Here is a 17228-nt window from a genome sequence, read left to right on the forward strand (position 1 = left end):
CTCCCGCGCCCGTGGCGCCCAATCCTTCGCGGCCGGCCTCAGAAAGGCCACTGCAGCGCGCCCATTGGCTGTCATTCAGTCCTGTTGGCCCGCCTTCAGATTTCTATTGGTTTCTGAGGCTCGCAATCTTCCCTCTTAGCGTTCCGATTGGTCCGCTCCTAGCGCACGGCGGCACGTCGACCTCCTGCCGCGGCTCAGCAGCCGCTGTCGGAGCCGCTATTGGGCGGGCGGCGGGGGGCGCCGCCGCTTCCCATTGGCGGGGCCGCCGTGCTCGCGAGCTACGCCTATGCGACGTGATGACGCAGCGCGCGGCCTGGCCTGGCTCCCAAGATGGCGGCGCGCAGGGCGCGGAGGCCGCGCTGTCGCTGAGAGGCCCCGCGCTCCGGTGCGGCTCCCGCTCCCCGCGAGCTCTGTGAGTGCGCGGGGCCCGCTCGGGCCGCCCGCCGGCGACCGCCGCCGCCTGGGGGAGGGGGGGAGGGGGTGGGGAGGCCGGGGTGGGGAGCGCGCGCCTCCCCGGACACCGACAGCCCCGTCTGCGGCGGGCGGGCGGGTCCGAGAGGGGTTGAGCATCCCCGGCCGGGTTGGGGCTGCAGGGGCGGAGCCGCGGTTGGCGGGTTGGTCTCAGGTAAGGTATAAAAAAGCCGCGATCGAGCTCTGGAACACTCCTCCAGTTTAATGGGGTGCGTAAAAAGGCAGGGAAAACTTATTATTTCCGGGCGTTGCGGTCTGGATTGGGACGTTTGAGATGGTTCATTTAAGATGTTTGCGGGTGATAATTGTCGTTCCTGGTTCCGTGTTCGGAAATGCTTTCGCTCCTTTATAGAAGCAGATCTTGTTGCTTCAGGCGCTTTTAGTGTTAACTGGTTTTTAAGCGCTTTAGAAGTTAGAAAGCAAAATATCTTGTAAGAAAGAAGGATCGTTACAATTATAAAAAATAGCACCTTTCTAGTAAATGCGATGGGAATGTGTGGTCGTGGCCTGGCGCGCTTTTGTTGATTCTGGAAATAGTTTTTAGTAGCCATTTACTTTTTCTTGTGACAGAATTTAGATCTGTCTGTGACCGATTCTACGAGTTGTGAAGGTGATTCCAAAACCACCCTGAGGCAAAGACAGTTTCCCTTATTCTGAAAAAGAGAAACTTTTTGAAGGTGAGCGAGGTGCTGACTATAGGCATCGTTCTGTGGCCGTTCACGTGATCTTCCTTCCGTTGTCGGAAGGGAAACGTCTCGAAAAGTAATAGATGATTTTAAGAGTTATAAGTTTGGGTCTTTCTATGACTGCCTTGCTTAGAGCGAATATATTGCATCATATGTTGATCACAGTCTGTTATGCAAACCTTTGCAGGTGACTGCAGTAATCTGTGTATAGTATCTGTAGTTGAATTGGAGTAAGAGCAGGTTTGTGCCTGAAAGAAATAAAGGCAGCGAATGTTCATTCTGTAAGCTGAGGCACAGCTGAACGTCTGTCATAATTCAAACCCCAGAAAGGTGCCTGCAGAGCTTTGTGATCTGCACCTATGTACACAAAGTGCTGGTAAACACAGGCAAGCAGGAGACTCCTGGAGTGTTTTCAGTTGCCTTGTTTGGAGGATGATTTTAGGTGCTACCTTACTCTACAAACTCACAGCCATCGTCTTAATCGTGGTAGGTGAAAGAACATTGATGCATTTTTTTTCTTTAAGTAATGCATCACAGCTCACTTTACAAAGCTTCTGCCGAGTGGTTGCTGCTGGGGTATCCCTGGGAGCAGGCAGATATTTCAGTGGCCATTCAGGCTCAGCTCACCAGTGCCTTTCCTAGTTACCAAGAGTCAGCTAATATCACTAACTTTTCTAATCTTTCTGCAGCCATCACTGAATTGTTTTTCCTACTTTTATGGACAAAGTAGGTGGAAGTTGTTGTACTAAGAAATAGCAGATATCGTTGGAGATGTATTCTTGAGTTTCCTTATTAAACAGATAATAGCAAGGATAATCTATGGCTTTTTCTTTGTGTTTGCAATATATGGGGAGGATAAAGGCAAAGTTCTTGGTTACTTTTCTTTGAGCATCAGAAAAAGTTCTTTCCAACAGGCAAGGCTAAGCACTATTCCTCTTTACTCCTCTTTGAGCAGGAACTGGAGGGGACAGCTGTCTCTATTTTTAAAGAATTCCTTTTTTCTTTTCTTCAAGGTCCTGAAGTGACTCTCTGAAGACTTCGTTTTTGAAAATTTAAAAAGCAAAAACAATTCTGTTTTAATAAATGAAGGAGAATAAAGAAAATTCCAGCCCTTCTGTAAACTTGGCAAACCTGGACCATACAAAGCCATGCTGGTACTGGGATAAGAAAGATTTGGCACACACACCATCACAGCTTGAAGGGCTTGATCCAGCTACGGAGGCACGATACCGCAGGGAAGGGGCCAGATTCATATTCGATGTGGGAACACGTTTAGGGTTGTATCCTTTGAACTCGTGTTGGTATGAAATGTCTTTATGAGTAGTGAGTTTTCAGAATAAAATATACAAGAAATGTGACATCCTCAGCTGTTCAGATGTTTAATTGTTAATCAAAAATATATTTGTGTTTATGTGCCTTCGAGGTAATGTGTTCCTACACAATTTCTATACATTCATTGGCTAAACAAGGTTCCAATTTGGCGAGAGGGAAGTAAGATGATACAAACTTTCAAATTAAGAGGAACTTTCGTGAGTTGGGAAACTCAGTGTTTCACTGTATGAATATACGTGACTTCTCAAATGTTGAATTTTTCCCTCAGTTTTTTGATTGTGCCTTTGAAGCTTCTAACCTCTGCCTCCCCAGTCTTGGTCTTTGGTGGCTGTTTTTTTTGTTTCATTGGTTTGGGATTAACAACTCCTTCTGACTGTCCCACTCTCTCATAGATGGCCACTTAAATTTTCTGCTTCCTATGCTTCCTTCAGTCTTAGTTCTTTCTTTAATAAAGCATTGTGAAGACAAAATTTTTACTTTTCTTAAAGTGAAGATTAGAGAGCATGTTCAGATTTTATTTGCATTTGTAGGTGTGAATAGTAACTTTCCTCCACACCAGCATTTGAATGTGAAGTGATAATTGTTCTGTTCCTTCTGTACCTACTGCTGGGTTTGACCTTCTCTGAAGCAGGTATGGTGCAACACAGGGATGACCTTAAGTGCATCCTCTTGTAAATACAATGAGGACTTTGCACACTTACAACAAATGCTTTAGATATCAGCTGCATCTAGCTGTAATCATAGTATTTACACAGCTTCAAGGGCTTTTGTGGCTTTTTGGTTTTCTTTTTCTAAAGCTCTTGTTTTACTTGCATTGTGTTCTAACTGGTCACTGAACAGCCAATTACTTGAAGTACTTGATAAAGCAGTATCCATTGTGCATGTTTGGTTCTAAATTTATTTTATGTTCTGTTTGAAAGTCCTTAATCTACACCACAGACATTATGACACTCTAGCAACCGGAATAATTTATTTCCATCGTTTTTATATGTTTCATTCCTTCAAACAGTTCCCAAGATATGTAAGTATTTAGAATATTGATGACTTAATGATTGCACTAGGCAGGGTCTATTTGAAATGGTGATTAGTCACTTGGGTACTACTACTGCTGTTCCCTTCAGGAAGATGTAAAATTAGCATTTTGTCTTTTAATTGTTGCAGCTTAAAATTTGTTGTTCTTGCCTGTTTACACATTTCTTTATGCTCAGAAATGTGTTGGCATTGCAGTTACGACTTGCTGATACTGTTCTTTAGGCGTAGCAGCTGTAGTGCTGGCACTTCTGTATTAGCTGAAAGTAAAAAAGAAGTGTAATACAGTTTTAAAACTGCTTGACAGACAACACTGAGCTGGGGCAAATTGTGCTTTGGGTTTCTGACCTTGAAATGAAGGTATATAAAATAGACAGTCCTTCAAATTCCACTTTTTCCTCTGAGAAAATAAAAGTTTAACACTATATTAAAATTAGAAATTAGTATGCTCGTTAAGTCTTTCTTGGGAGACTTCTACAGAACTGTTAATGGAAACTGACAGTGCTTTTGTAATGCAACCCTGTATTGCATATCTACATGCAGATCACTTTTTGAAAGTACTTGCTTTTTTTTTAGGTGACAGGAGCCTGCTGTCTCTTCCTAGCAGGAAAGGTTGAAGAAACACCCAAGAAGTGTAAAGATATAATTAAAACAGCTCGTAGCTTGCTAAATGATGTACAGTTTGGGCAGTTTGGAGATGACCCAAAGGTAAAAATACTCATATTGAAATTGATTTCATCCTGTTGTACTGTAGTAAAGTGACACACATTCAGTGGAGCATTGACTGATTTTCAGTTGTTTTAAATTAAATTAGATGTTCAGCATGCATTTGTGGCTCTTCTGAGTAATGTGATTGGTAGCTATGAAAGTAATTCTTCCTATTACAAGTAGCTTTGGGAGCTTACTGGATTAATTGTTTTCATAAAAAGTTTGCATTTTATTTCATGTAAATTCTGATATTATTTTGCAAATTAAAGTAAATTTGAGTAATTTCAGCCAGTGCAAGAAATGTTACCTAGACATAAGTCATAAATCATCTGAATGGGATTTTAGGAAGTAGTTAATAGTGAATCTTAAATAAGTGAACTGGATCTCAAAAGTATTGAGAGGTTTCTTGTTTACAGTATTGACTTAGCAAAACTATGCTTCTCTTAAAATTTGATTATTTTAAATAGCAGAAGGACTTGAAACTTTTGAGTGAAATGTGGTAGAACTTATATTTTTGTTGTGATTTTGTATCTGACAATTTCATGCTGTGTCTGGTTCAGTTCATTCCTCTGCAGAGGAAAAGGGATTTTAAACACCACATCCCCTGTCCTCACTCAAATAAATGTGAAGTAAAGGTATCTGAGTTTAAAATAATAAGTTGGGGAGCTTTCTGTTCTCCTTGGAGACAAACATGGTTGCCTGGAGGTGCTGTGTAGTCATGCTCTATACTGGCATGAAGGGTTTTTGAGTGAACGAAGGAATAATACCTTGTAACTCTCCATAGGAAGAAGTGATGGTACTTGAAAGGATCTTACTACAAACAATAAAGTTTGATTTACAAGTGGAACATCCATACCAATTTCTTCTCAAGTATGCCAAACAACTCAAAGGTAAAATATTGCAGGGTGAGCAAGTAATACCTGTTACTGATTTCCAGAACTTAATATATTAACAGTGCAAGAATATTCTGCTTCCAACTGTTTGTCCCTCCTAATCTTGTCTTTTTTTTTTTTTTTTTTCTGATCTTTTTTCAGGAGACAAAAATAAAATTCAAAAACTGGTTCAAATGGCATGGACTTTTGTCAATGACAGGTAAGATACACCTAGGAAACATTCTGGAAGTGAAATAGTTACTGTTGCTTATTTTGTTCTGACACTGGATATTTTTTTGACAAATATTTGATATTTTTTTTCTGCTTGTTACATGTTCTCTTGGTCATGTTTGTCATTTTTTCCTTCCATCATCCATGATAGTCCCATTGGCCACAAAATCTAGAATGAGTATGAAGTAAGACCTCTGCAATGTTGTAGTACTAATTTAGTGCTGCATTAAAAAGAAACTTACTGTTTGAAAGGGCCAAACCAAGTTGTAAATCTCCAGGATACAAACTGGCTTCTTGCCAAATCTGTGATATATGGTGCGTTCAGAAATAAAAGAGATCGCTTTTCAATTCCTTCACGTTCATCAATATATTTTTAATGTGACATTTTGGTAATAGTGAAGAAGCCATTAAATTCACTGAGGAATAGAGGTTTTAGCACTGGATTTGCAATTTCTTGAATAATGGACTTGTAAGAGTCATACTAATTAATGGGAGTGCATGTAAAAGCACTTCTCATGTGGTATTGAAAAGAAAACCAAAACAACTTGACACACTTTAGTCTTGTTCAGGAAGATTCTACAGAGCTTGGCAAGTTAATTTATTAAGGACTTGAATATTACTTTTTGTTTCTATAGCAAACTCTTAAGAAAATATGTAAGTGGTCTGACTGTACAGAAATTGTGAATACATAGCTTTCAGTCATGCCTACAGCAGTAGAATATCATAAAAGAAAGAGGTGCATTTTCAGTCATATACCTGATTCGAATTAGCCCTGTGTGGCTTCAAATTCTGTAGATACCACCTAAACTCCAAATTAATTTGACCAAAATTAATGTGGATCTCAAGAGATGTTTATTTCAGCCGTTGTCAGTTGTGGAGGTAATGATCTTACAGGTAGAGAAAATTATGGCATGACTGTCACTATTAAATCTGTCAATCTACTGTAATTTCTCCATCAAAGTTTGTACACCATTGTACTTGCAATTAGATTATGTTTAATCTTTAGAAAAACCTAACAATTAAAATGCACTTCAGGAAAAGGCTTATGAAGTTGGAGGGGTTGTTTCAAATCATACATTATAATTATCTCTGTTCTGAAGAGGCTGGATTGTGCTTACTTAATAAGCACCATATTACCATATTAGAAGTTTACTTTGTTCATAGGATCCTGTGAAAATCTGTGCTTTGCACTACAGGTCTTTAGAATACGGTGTCCTGTTCTTATACAGCCACAGTGAATTCATGGAAATTCAACTGGCTGGCTGGATTTAAAATTCTGTAAACAGATTTTGTGTTACAGAATATATGGAGGAAAGTGATAAAAAAATTCCATAATTTAAAATTGATATGAGGAAATAGTAACTGATTATTACAGAAACTTGGTTAATATCAATAATACCAATGACATCAATTATTTTAGCATTAGCTTTAACAAAGGCTTTTCAAGAGATAACCTTTGATATGTTGATCCAAAACTTGAGTTGCGCTTGACAAGTTGCTTTATAAATTCATGTTGGCTGTTCTGTGGGGTTTTGGGTTTTTTTAATATTTGTTTACATTTTATTGACAAACACTTGGAAGCTCTAAAATCTGATTTGGGATTTATTTCATGACAGTGGTAGTCCAGAAATAGTTTAGTTTTGTAAACTCTGTTGTTTAACAAGGCTCTTCATTAAAATTGCCTGAGAAGTTAGAATTGTGGTGGGATTTTATGCCCTGTTAATTATAGCTGCTGTACATTAAATTGCACTTGGGCAATCAGGCAATCTCCAGGGTTTTGTTTTGGTTTATTTTCTGTTGCAGTCTCTGCACTACACTGTCCCTGCAGTGGGAGCCTGAGATCATAGCTGTTGCAGTTATGTACTTAGCAGGTCGTTTGTGTAAGTTCGAAATACAGGAATGGACATCAAAACCAATGTACAGACGATGGTGGGAGCAGTTTGTCCAAGATGTTCCTGTTGATGTTTTGGAAGGTATGAAAACCGTTTCCCACAATATTTAACTGTGTGGCCTAGGTCGTGATTAAATACAAATAGCTTTTTACTAGGTTTCAGTCAAAATAATCTCGTGTCAAGTATGTAACTCAGGTCATATGTGCTATGCCTTAATCTGGTTTTAAATTGAACTGGTTTAGCTTAGAAGCATATTTAATCATCATGATTAATCTTTTGTTCAATATTTGTTTTACTATTTGTTTAGTTTATAACATATCTAATTAGCCAGAATTGTCATGCTGTGTTTTCTATTTTTTTAATGATTATCTACTCCCCATTTTAAATAAGTGGTTCTACAAACACTGGAATTAACCTGATTTCAAGTGGTTTTCCCATTGATAATTGATTTCTTTGACCAAATTGTGCTGGTTAGAGGTTTTTTTTTATGGTGTACCATGAATGATAAACAGATTACGGGGACCTTTAGCTCCTAACTTATTGGAAGAAGAATTTAGTACTAGTCTTTTGCTTAATTTCGTAAAACTTTTTTGACTGGCCTAACAGACATGTATGTTTTAACATAATCTTCTTCCACTTGCCTTCTTGCTGTATTACTGTCCTGTGAGCATGGTTACCTGGCTCTCCAGTCACACAGTAATGACATAAAGTGCATTATTACCAAGACACTGTGTTCTTCTGAATGGTGTGCATGTATGTGTATATATTACTCAGGATAGGCAGAAGAAACTTCCAGAAATGGAAGTATAAGTTGAAAATTAATCTTCTTTTAAAAAGTTATTTTATTCATTATAACGATGAGTAATATTTGCAGTCACTTCTTCCAAAGTTGATGTCCAGTAAAAATCAGAGTTGATAATTGTGTTAAATATACACTTGTACATTATAAGGTTGTAATACTTTGGAATTTTCTTTCTTTATTATTAAGATATCTGTCATCAGATCCTGGATCTATACTCACAGGGAAAACAGCAAATGCCTCATCATACTCCTCATCAGTTGCAGCAGCCACCATCTCTTCAGTCTACACCCCAGGCACCTACAGTACAGCAGTCACAGCAATCCCAGAGTTCAGAGCAATCCCAGACACAGCAGCAAAAAGAGTCTCAGCAGTCAGCACAGCAACAGCAGCAGCAGCAGCAGCAAACACAAGCACAGCAATCCAAAAAACCCTCTCCCCAGTCAAGTCCTCCTAGACAGATTAAGAGACCAGCAGTAAGTTGAACTTTAACTTGCAATTTATTTTCAGGCTGATCTGATGCCCATTAGATTTAAAGGCCACAATATGCAACAGACTTGTGTTTGCTTTAAAAATGAGCCTTGTCATTAATTTAATGTAGTTGATTTTCCTTGGTTGTGTGGCATCTTTGCTAATGCAGAACAGCCTTAACAGTTCTGGCATATGACATTCTTATTCCACTTGAGCCAAAAGCCATGGAGAGACTTCTAAATCAAGAGCTGTTCAGGTTCTCAGTGTTTGTGGTTCTGGGCAATCAAACTTCATTGTTTTCTCTGTTAAGCAGGTTTAATTCAGGGAGGTTTTCTTGTGCTGTACCTGAATGTGGAGATGTGCACAATGCTGATGAAGACTTTATTTGACTCTTTGATTACTAATATTAAGAGAATAGTGACTTCTAAAGTTACGTCAAAATTCTTTTTAAAAAAGTCTTTTAAAATAATCCTTTAATGGTAGCAGCCTATAAATCATCATACTTTATAGCTTCACTTTGTCCATAATATCACATCACAATTGAAAATAAGAAGCTATATTAGCATAGTGTCACAAGTACCCTGAGCACTTTTCAACAGCCATCAAGTTCAAATGAAGATTTCAGATTTTAATCTATACTTTCATTATTTTTTTTTTCACTTGTAAGTTAGAAAAAAAAAGTGTTATGCAAGTCTTCTTTCATGTGTACTTAGCAAGAGGAGTGTTTTCAGAAGTACAGTCTTTAGAACAAGTCCATTCAGAATGTAAATTTTCTTCAAACTTTTGCTCTAACTTGTAATGAATACATTCCCAAATTAGAAAAACAACAACAAACTAAAAGAACCAAACCAAAAACTAGAAGTAAGCAGCAAATATTGGAATAAAATGGAATTGGAAGAGTGCAGCATCTTCCTGATGGCAGACTCCCAAAACAGACAAAAATATAGCTCTGTAAAACCTTGGTCTTGTAAGTGCTGGATACAGCTTACTAGAGGAAAAGACCTGCACTGAAATTTTTAGTTGTTGCACTGAACTTTAGCATTGTTCAGGATAGTAAGATGATAGTGTTATTAATTAACTTGAAAAGTGTGAGAGTTCTTTATAGGTATTGTGTATTTCTTCTCATACTTTTTATACCATCTGCACAAATTCTGCTTGAGTTGTCTGACCTGTAGGATCTCTTACTATTTTTCTTTAACAATAATGCCTGGGACAGTTTGGCACATCAGAAACTGTTAATAACAATTTTGTATTTTCCTATGTGTGCCATCTAAGTTTTTATGAATGCTTGTTCATTCCTGTAAAAGATCTACCATTACAGTACTACTGATTTTGCCCTATCCCATAACTTAATGAAGTATCTCGTGGAAAAAGGTGATGCTTTTGAATGAACAGTATCTGTTGTTCTTGAATAGTCGCTTCTGGTCAACCCATAAGTGAAACTCACCTTTTCCTGAAATTAGTTTGAGGTCCATCACCTAATCATCAAGGAAAAAAATAGTAGATACACTGTAAGCAGCCACAACAAATAAAAAGCAAAGGGTGTCTCAATGGAGTTTTGTAGGAATACATGCAGCACAAGCAGCATGAATTTAAGAAAAGTAAATGTAGTGATCCAAATTTGTTCTTTATCCTGGGATAATGTCCTGGGGTGACAAACTAAACTAAGACAGATAACAAGCGGCCTGGGAGAACAAGATGCGTAGTGTTTGTAGGCTTTACTAGGTGCTTCTAAAATGTTCTTGAGTTACATACACCATAAACCTTACTTAAAATTTTTGTCTGCTTCTATAAATAGGGCTTTGCATGACTTCTTCTTTGGTTTGTGCAGAACAGAAATACACTTTGTTCCTGGAGGCTAGATTTTCAATTTACATGAACTCTTATAACTCCCATTACCTTCTACTGAACCAGGATGCTTTCAAGCAGCTGAGGCATTGGCCCATGATTTACAGCCCATATCAGATGTCTAAAGCATCTGCACATCCTCTACATCTCTAGTGGTGAAGAGTGCTCAAATCTTCAGTTGATTTCACTAAAAATATACTGGTGAATCATTAGATGTAAATAGTATTTTTATTTGGATTAAACTAGAAATTGTTATGGGGGACAATTGTATTCCTCATAGAAACAGCAGTAAAGGAACAGTTCCATTGTATAGATTCAGCTGAAGGTATTAAATACCCATCAGCATGACAGTACATAATGTTGATAATTTATTATTATTTATTATGACCCTTGGGTGTTCTGGCTGGGGCAGAACAAACTACAGTGCAGTAGAATGACCAAAGAAATGCTCATCTCTATTTTAACAGATGCCATTATTAGAGAATTGTTGCTGCTTGATCCTTTTTTTTTTTCCCTTTAGCATAAATGCAGTTTAAATTGTTTGTTTTTTTCTATCATGAGTTATTTTGCTCCAGTTTCCTGTTCTACTATAATAGTGTACCTTGATGTTGTTTTCTGAATATTGCTCCATATTAACAAATGCACAATAAATTAATTGCTTGTCACCTGAAGTGATCAACTGACTTCCCAAAAGGAGTGATTTTTGGAAAAGATCCAACAAGTAGTGATTTGCTTCTATTTGAAAGTGTAGGGAGAGCTGATGCAGTTTTACAGGCGTGGATTTTAGTGCTAGAAAGTCAAGAAAAGACCATCCAAGTGAAATGAAGGCAGAAGATGAGTCCATGAGAGTCACTAAGAAAGAAGTATGTGTGTTTGAAATGGTAAGATAAAGATTGTCCTTAAAAAGCAGGAAAGCATCTGGAAGGTGTCTGGAAAATTGAAATGATTATCAAAGGAATATAAGAATGAGGTTGTCTCAAGAAGGCAAAAATTAAGACAGCAAAAATTTTGAGAATACCCATCAGAATTAAGGAAAAATACTGTTCAAGTTGGATTGAAGTGTGTGTCCATTCTTGCTGTGGAAAGTGAAATGAAGGAAACAGAGGAACAGTATATGCAAGTAAAGCTACTAGAGATAAAGTCTCTTAAAAAACCATTTTCATTGAAAAGACAAAGAAGCTATGTACTGTACCCCTCTGACCTTCATCATTCTTTCTAAATATAGTTGTGCTTAAAATATCAATTAAGTTCTCTGCTTTTCTTAGAAACCATCAAGTAGTCATCTCAGTGGGACCATGTAGTCTGGGAAGATTTTTTTATTCCCTTATCCATAGTTGTTTAAAAAACTACAACAAAACAACCAACAAAAGAAGAAAAGACCCAACCAAAAACTATTGATTGGAAGGATGATGTGGGGGTTTGTGGGTTTTGTTCAGTGTGCATACAATTTTTTCCTGGCGTAACATTTGGATTTTATACAATGCTTTCCATCTGAAGGCTTCTGAAATGTCTTATGCTGTGCAACACTTTCACTGCCCTCCTGTCTTGGTAAATAAAGCATAAGAGCCTGAAGTGATTTTGGCAAAGGTTGAGTGACAGGTCAAAGCAGAATTGGGAGCAGAGGCCAAGCCTCTTGTTTTCAGCTCAGTGAGCAGTGAACCAGACCATGACGTATGTGCAGTGGATGATAAATATATTAAATGAGATGTAACACTCAACAGTGGGAACAGCAGGAAATGCTGCATATAAAATACCTGTTATTTTTCCAGTCTTTTCATTCTGCTAGTTAAGCTGGGCTTCCCCAATGTGATTTGACTTTGTTTGTCTTGCGTTGTTGACAGCGTTTGTCTTGCACTTAGCATAAGAAACTATAGAAGCATTTAGGTTGGAAAAGATCTTTAAGATCATCAGCTCCAATCTTTAATGCAGCACTCTCAAGTCCACCACTAAACCATGTCCCCAAATGCCACATCTACACATCCCTTGAATACGTGCAAGGGATGATGATTGAACCACTTCCATAGGCAGCCTGTTCCAATGCCTGACCACCCTTTCCATGAAGAAATTTTACCTCATATCCAATCTAAACCTCCCTTGGTACAACTTGAGGCTGATTCTTCTTGTCCTGTCACTTGTTACCTGGGAGAAGAGACTGAATGCAATGGTCTTATTTTTATTTTGTTTTTTTTCATTTTTTCAAACAGGCTGTATCTCCAAAAGAAGAAACAAAGGCAGCAGGTAAATATTAATATTCTGTTCATGTTGCTTCCATTTTACAGCTTAAACTAGAATAAGTAATTTCTGACATGCACTTTGTTTGTTTGCTTACAGGCTTGTCAGTTCTAAACTATCTTGATCCTGATAATGTATCTTGAATATATACTATAACTGTTTTTAAAATGTTCCTAACTGCAAAACTTTAAATTGAGTATAACTTCCCCAAGCATCCCTTAATAGAATCTATTCAGTAGAAGTCTTGCTAAACTAGTCAATTGGGAGTAGTCAACTCCCAATGCATCATATGGGAGTAGTTCCTCAGCAAGCTGTGAGGCCTTGAAGTGGCTGAAGGTACCACGTCATTAAATAGCTGTGCTAGCACTAAGTGGTTGGTAATCAGTGATGTTTGTAATTGCTTGTTGGCATGGCTGCCACTAAAAGGCAGTTAGTGTAAATAGCTAGTGTAGTGAAAGAAATGTACAGTCACTGCAGTGATCATTCCTGGTTCTTTTGTTTGTTTGGGGCTTTCTCTTCATTTTGCTGTTTTGGAACAAAGTAGTTCAGGATACTAGGATGTACTTCCTAAGGAAGTCTGGCACTTAGTCCCCTGTAGCTGTGCAGATAGATTCCAGACAGCTGTCTCTTTCTCTCTCCTCTCTCTTGTCCAATTGCTATTTTGTTTGGTTTCTGACACATTTCCCTAGCAGAGCATAGGTCAGCTTCTTCTGAGAGTTATTCCAACTATTTACAAGTTAAAGTTTTGGGCTAGAAAACATACACTTGCTCATCTTCACTTACATACTACTATTGGGACAGTTTCTCTCTAGTTACAAAGTCATTTGAACTCGTAGGCATACATTCTTTTGGAAGACTTATATGTGATACTTGATGCCAGTTTTTTTACACAAAGGTGTTGATTTTAGTTTTCTTTATTAAACATACCTACTTAATAGGATTTCCATTGTACTTTTGCATAGTGTAAGGTGATGTGATAATCATTAGCATGAGACCAGAGATAGAATCTGGAAAATATTGCAGAGCAATAACCAATCACTAACTGATAAATGTTTTTTAGAACCACCACCACCATCTAAAATTCCTAAAATTGAAACTTCACATCCACCAATACCTCCTGCACATCCACCTCCAGGTAAGCATTTATTTTCTTAATCGCATTTATTCTTCTTGTTAACTTCCTTGCTTTTCATTCAAGTAATGGTAGGTAATGCTGTGGGAGCAGGGGTTTGTTGCCTTGCTAATCAGCTTGGCAAGTAAAAATACAAGGTTGATGAGCTCTAGAGGGAATTTCATCATAGTAGCACAGGCTTTTCCAGACAGAAGTAAAAAACTTACAATGGAAACAAGCCTGTACTAGGTAGATAAAACAAAGCTGCAACAGTTAAAGGCCTAGAAGACTAAAACTAATTGTTAATAGCAGGCTAAAAGGGTCTTCTTGATTTCAAAAGGATAGTAGAGGCCATATTAGATTACTGGAGCAGCATTCAGCTGTCCTGTAGAAGTTTTCCATGTTATATCTGTCATACAGGAATTCTGCAGGTGTGGAACTGCCAAACAATAAAGGGGATACTTTCTTTGCTGTGCTTCAAAAGAGGACTTTTTTTTCTGCAAGAGAGCATTAATACTGCACACATGCTATATGTTTGCAAAATAAACTGTACTGTTGTAAAAGTGTACTTCCAGCACTTTGATGCATTAGCTGTCTTCCAGTGACCCTTAAATATGACATAAATATTTCACAGACCATGGTCCATAATATAACTGTAAGATGACAGCTTCTAACAGGGAACTAGAAGAGAGAAAAGCAGTCCACTGAAATATAGTAGGACAATTTTTCTCATTTGTTAAAACCTAATGAAGAATGATTTTTTTCTAAATACCATACTCATTATTCCTTCAGTTGTTGAATCTTGAATGCATATCTTGCATCCAGAATGGTTCTGAAAATGAGCAGATGAGGAAATCATTGCCTGCTAGAATTTAGGAGCTAGAAGTCACTGAAATCATGAGTACCACAGCCAGCATACCCACCTTTTGTGATTTAATTATGTGGCTTTCCTAGGGGGAAATTCCACTGTTAAAATCCTATTTAGGCAGGTAATGGATTTATTTCCTCTTTGTTTTTCCTTCCTCTTTGTTTATAGAAGGATGTAATTGTACAAGCACTGAAACATTATCAAAATAAAGCACAGCTCTGTGGAAAAGTCAGGTGAAAACCAAGAATGCATCTTGGCCAAGTGAACTAGGAGGAGGATTTATCTCAAATTCTGTTTAACAGTGACAGTGTAGTATGCCACTAGAAATGACTGCCTTGTATGTTTCTAAATAGCTTTTCTTACTGAATGATGTTGTAGATGCTTATATATACAAGCAAGATGAATGTCAAGATGTCCCAAACTCTTTTTTGTTGGTTGTTTTAATAATCTCTCTTACCATACAGAGAGGTTGCTATTAGGTTTGTCATCCTAGTGGTATTACTTACTTTATAATTTCTGCATTAAGAGGGGAAAGCAAATGATTCTTATTTAGAGAGAGGGCAGCTTAAAGCATGTTCTTTTCAGAAGTGGTTAAGTATAATTTTGTAAAATGCTGACCTTTTTACTAACTTCTCCAGTATGTCAGGTACTGAGTTCACTGAAATTAATCAGTGGGACAAAGCTGATCAGAATTCATGTCCTTCTTACTTACCCTTTGTTTTTCTTCTTCTCTTTCTTTGGTAAACAGTTTTAGAACTGAGTGTTAAAGACTTGAGACTTTGACCTGTGTTCTCAAGTAATGTTTCCAAATATGGGAGGCAGGTGAAGTGCAGAGGGTAATCCTAGCCCACCTTCTGGACTACCAAAGAGGTAGAAAGGAGGCCTGGACTAAAGAAGGTGGAAGCACTGAACTAAAGATTTTTGGTATTGTGAATCCTTTGACTTTTTAAATCCACTAGTTGTGATTCCATCCATCCAGTCCGTTATTTCTGCTGATTGTACAATAATTTTTAAATAGTACAACAACATAAAAAATAGTAGTAAGAAAAATGAATTTAACTTTTAGAATGGGAAAAGCTGGCCTTGAAGCTTTGATAGGCAGCTTAGTTGGTTTTTAGTGACCTTAGAAGGTCTGACTGGATACCATATGGCATTCAGAGACTTAGAGAATTGAGTTCACTTTTGCTAATTTAACTGAAGGAAAAATATAAAGTATTCAGAAGCTGTTCTTGCCACTATCCTTCAAAAAAAAAAAAAATTTTCTTTTCCAGAGCGCAAGCCTCCTTTGACAACAGCAGTTTCAATGGGAGAACCAGAGCAATCTACTACTGTGGACTCAGTAGATATGCCAAAGGTCCAGATCCCTCCCCCTGCTCATCCTGCCCCAGTACATCAACCTCCACCTCTGCCACATCGTCCCCCACCCCCACCTCCCACCAGTTATATTACAGGGATGTCTACTACAAATTCTTACATGTCGGGGGAGGGCTATCAAAGTCTCCAGTCAATGATGAAAACAGAAGGACCAACATATGGAGCTTTACCACCGGCCTATGGACCACCAGCTCATCTACCATATCATCCTCATGTCTACCCTCCCAACCCTCCACCACCAGTTCCACCTCCACCCCCTGCTTCTTTCCCCCCACCCAATATTCCACCTCCTACTCCTGGATATCCTCCTCCACCTACATACAACCCTAATTTCCCACCTCCAAGACTGCCTCCAACTCATGCAGTACCACCTCATCCACCTCCAGGGCTGGGAATGCCACCAGCTAGTTACCCCCCTCCTACTGTTCCCCCAGGTGGACAGCCACCTGTACCACCTCCAATTCCACCACCTGGTATGCCACCTGTAGCAGGACTTGGACGTGCTACATGGATGAGATAGCATGAGGTCATTTGCACGATATACCTTTATGTTGATTAGGCAGGAGTAGATAGCCAAAACCTACATTGTAAAGATGAAGAGGAGGGTAATCTGTATAATTTAGAGGAAGAAATGAAAGTAAATGAAAATTTAGCTGATCTGTTTGCAGTATGGTTTATGGTGAGTTATATAGGCTTCTAGATTTTAATCAGCTTTGCAGTATCTATTCTAACTTTATACATTTGACTTAAGTTTAAATTGTCTTGACTTATTCCAGCACTGGATTACTTTGTACTAGCAAAACCAGCCATATTGGCTCAATTATATCAGTAAGAAGAAAATTTCCTTCTAGAAATCAGTGCCTATTTTTAAGTATCAAAATAGCCAGATACTATGATATTTGATCTATAATAAGAAACTTCATTTTTAATAGTAAGTAAAACAACACGATGTCAAGCATAGAAGCTGCTTTATTTAAGAGAGATTCTGAGTGCTAGCTGACTGGAATAATTTTGAGGTGTTTGCCTTGCTGATAGTTTTGGTTTGGAATGTACTGGTATCTTAAAATATTGTATGTTTACACCTATTTGCAAATTCCTGTACATAATATATATATTTTCTAAGTGTGAAAGTCTGAATGTAACAGCCTACTGTGATGTACATCATAGTTATAAATGGGACTACTTTGTTCACTCTACCCAAATAAAATTGGTTCTGAATTTAGTGGATTTCCAGGTTTTTCATCTTAGTTCAGAGGTCATAACTATGGTTACTCCAAGATACTCCAAAGTACTTCAGCAGTGGT

General features: G+C 38.1%; 1 protein-coding gene across 3 annotated transcripts; it reads left to right on the forward strand.

Moving 5' to 3' along the window:
• The first annotated feature begins 264 nt into the window (after nucleotides 1–264).
• On the forward strand, nucleotides 265–17146 carry CCNK (cyclin K). 3 transcript variants are annotated; one of them, XM_014249855.2, is made up of 12 exons: nucleotides 294–412; nucleotides 1042–1148; nucleotides 2171–2437; nucleotides 3429–3510; nucleotides 4095–4226; nucleotides 5011–5116; nucleotides 5261–5318; nucleotides 7133–7302; nucleotides 8210–8496; nucleotides 12544–12577; nucleotides 13632–13706; nucleotides 15822–17146. In XM_014249855.2, exons 3-12 carry the CDS (start codon nucleotides 2241–2243, stop codon nucleotides 16442–16444), a joined length of 1764 nt encoding a protein of 587 aa, XP_014105330.1. In that variant the 5' UTR covers nucleotides 294–412; nucleotides 1042–1148; nucleotides 2171–2240; the 3' UTR covers nucleotides 16445–17146. The 3 variants fall into 3 exon arrangements, with proteins under 3 accessions (XP_005520199.1, XP_014105330.1, XP_014105332.1); XM_005520142.3 differs by lacking the exon at nucleotides 1042–1148 and having other exon boundaries at nucleotides 265–412; XM_014249857.2 differs by lacking the exons at nucleotides 294–412; nucleotides 1042–1148 and adding an exon at nucleotides 1625–1643.
• Nucleotides 17147–17228: the final 82 nt, after the last annotated feature.

Source organism: Pseudopodoces humilis, chromosome 7, assembly GCF_049639895.1.
Source record: "Pseudopodoces humilis isolate 2021_Gansu_Grassland_sample_001 chromosome 7, ASM4963989v1, whole genome shotgun sequence".
Taxonomy (NCBI): Eukaryota; Metazoa; Chordata; class Aves; order Passeriformes; family Paridae; genus Pseudopodoces; species Pseudopodoces humilis.